Here is a 2,496-nt window from a genome sequence, read left to right as displayed (position 1 = left end):
AGGAGAAGGAGGAGAGGGAGATTGGATTTATATTCTGCCCTTCACTACCTGAGTCTCAGAGCGGCTCGCAAACTCCTTTCCCTTCCCCTCCCCACAACAGACACCCTGTGCGGTAGGTGGGGCTGAGAGAGCTCTTTGGAGAACTGCCCTTTTAAGGACAGCTCTTGTCAGAACTACGGCTTGCCCAAGGTCATCCAGCAGCTGCAAGTGGAGGAGTGGGGAATCAAACCCGGTTCTCCCAGGTTAGAGTCCGCACACTTAAGAGTCAGTTAAAGGAGAAACGTAGAGGCAGGAGGGAGGGGACACACAGATCAGACCTCTCTACCCCCTGTCCTGTTCTTCACAAAAACTGTCAGAGACCGGTCTTTTTCTGTTCTGTTCCTGCCTTACCTTGTAAGCCGGGATGTAGGAGAGACGGCAAAGAGAGGTCTCAAAGAGACCCAGGAACTGGAGTGGCCGCTTCAGATTCCGGAAGGGGGCGATGCTGCTCTTCTCTGGATTGGTGCTGGGTAGGACAGGGGGGGAAAAAAGGTTATGTGATGCCAGAAGTCTGTGCCGCCTTAAGGACTGGGTTCCGATCACCGCCGCAATCCAGGCTTCCCATCCATTCTTGTCAATACCGTGCGTGAGCTCCTCCCAAGCACCTTAACCTAACCTGCCTCAGATGACTCAGGTTTTCACCACTAAGAATATCAGAAAAGCCACCCTAGATCAAAACAAAGGTCCTTGTCATTCTCGCACAGAGAGATGAAGGTCTGGGAGGAAAAGCCCCACCCCTCTTATTTGAGTTTTTCCAATGGAAAAACGGGAAATTTGGGAGAGCACTGGGGGGGGGGGACTCCGCAGGGGTCATTTCGTAGAAAAAGAGATGCAGGGGCTCATTAGCATAATTTATTTGCATAACTTATTTGCATACGCCACACCCTCTGACATCACCGCTCAGGCTCCACTGGACTGTTTTGGATTGCTAGCTATTGGGGTGGGGGGGAACGTGCAGATCTGTCCTCGCAGAGGAGGGAGAGCTTGTACCTGAATAAAACTTGGTCTTAAAGGTGCCACTGGACTGTTTTGGACCAGGGGACCGGGGGGGGGGCTCTGCAGCTTACCTGGCTGCTTCTTGCTCTGACTGAGGGCTGCTGGGAGCAGGGGGTGGGGCTTGCTGCATGTGCCCACCCCCTGGGCTCTTTACTGCCGGAGCTCTGCTCCTATGCGCTTCTGCAGGAAATGACCCCTGCTCCTATGAAATATTTTCTCTTTTGAAATGAATGAGCATGCCTTTTTAAGACACGGATTTATTCACTTAGAATATGTAGTCTGAGCAAGTAAGTCAGACACAGACTGATGGACAAAGAAGAGAAGAGGAGATTGGATTTATACCCTGCCCTTCACTTGGAATCTTAGAGCGGCTTACAAACTAATTTCCCTTCCCCTCCCCACAACAGACACCCTGGGAGGTTGGTGGGGCTGAGAGAGCTCTCTCGAGAACTGCTCTTTCAAGAACAGCTCTGTCAGAACTATGACTTGCCCAAGGTCATCTAGCAGCTGCGTGTGGAGTGGGGAATCAAACCTGGTTCTCCCAGATTAGAGTCCGTGCACTTAACCACTACACCAAACTGGCTCTCTGGGATGACTGGGAGGGGCTGCGACTCTGTGGCCTCTGCTCGGCATGGAGAAGGTCCCAGGTTCAGTCCCCAGCATCTCCAGGTAAAAGGATCAGGCAGGAGGTGATGTGAAAGACCTCTGCCTGAGACCCTGGAGAGCAGCTGTCAGTCTGAGCAGACGATACTGACTTCGATGGATCAAGGGTCCGATTCAGTATAAGGCAGCTTCTTGTGTTCACCAGCCTCCAAAGCCTCGCTACTATGATCTACACAGGTCCCAGCACACTGCTACTGTTCAGTAAATACTAAAACTTTAGCACTCGATGGCTTCATTCATCTAAAGCAGTCGTACTTGCTACATGTGATGCTTCCGCATGATACCACAGCAGCAACGTGTCAACATAAACTTTGGTGCCATCAGTTTGGCCTGGTGGTCTCACCTCGTCTGGCCTGCTTTCTCCTCCATGCTCGAGATGGTGCAATTCTCCAGCATGGTGTGTCCCGAGATGTCCAGCGAGGTCAGGTTCACCAAGTTCTCCACAAAGAGGTTCAGAACTTTGCGGGTCAGCTTGAATTTGTAATAACTAAACAGACGGTCTCGGGAGATGTCCAAATGCCTGGAAACAAACGAGGAGGAACAGCCTGTTGGTTGCTGTTCACCGAAATAACGGGAAACGGGCTGCAGGACTAAGACCTCTGTCTCCCAGAGGCTCTTTTTGGACACGCTTAGCGGGTGCCTTTCGAGAACAGGCATGCCACTCCCTCTTACACACAAAAGAGGGAATCCCTCTTCCAGTACCATCTTAGAAGAGGCACTCCCCTTCTCTTTCACACAAGAGGGATTCCCTCTTCCAGTACCATCTTAGAAGAGGCACTCCCCTTCTCTTTCACACAA

The 2,496-nt window shown here is 51.6% G+C and overlaps 1 protein-coding gene across 1 annotated transcript in view; it reads right to left on the bottom strand.

Annotated features, from left to right (window-relative positions):
- Positions 1-321: 321 nt before the first annotated feature.
- Positions 322-2,496, bottom strand: part of LOC107109183 (protein zer-1 homolog) — a 26,588-nt gene continuing 24,413 nt past the window's right edge. The window contains exons 5-6 of the mRNA XM_015409750.1: positions 2,042-2,218; positions 322-505 (exon numbers count right to left, since the gene is read on the bottom strand). Of these exons, the coding sequence (XP_015265236.1) occupies positions 322-505; positions 2,042-2,218 (361 nt within the window). The remainder of the gene's footprint in view (positions 506-2,041; positions 2,219-2,496) is intronic.

The sequence above is a fragment of the Gekko japonicus genome, unplaced genomic scaffold (genome assembly GCF_001447785.1).
Source record: "Gekko japonicus isolate JY-2015 unplaced genomic scaffold, Gekko_japonicus_V1.1 scaffold6068, whole genome shotgun sequence".
NCBI lineage: Eukaryota > Metazoa > Chordata > Lepidosauria > Squamata > Gekkonidae > Gekko > Gekko japonicus.
Note: the sequence above shows the minus strand (reverse complement) of the source record. Positions and strands in the feature narration are given on the sequence as shown.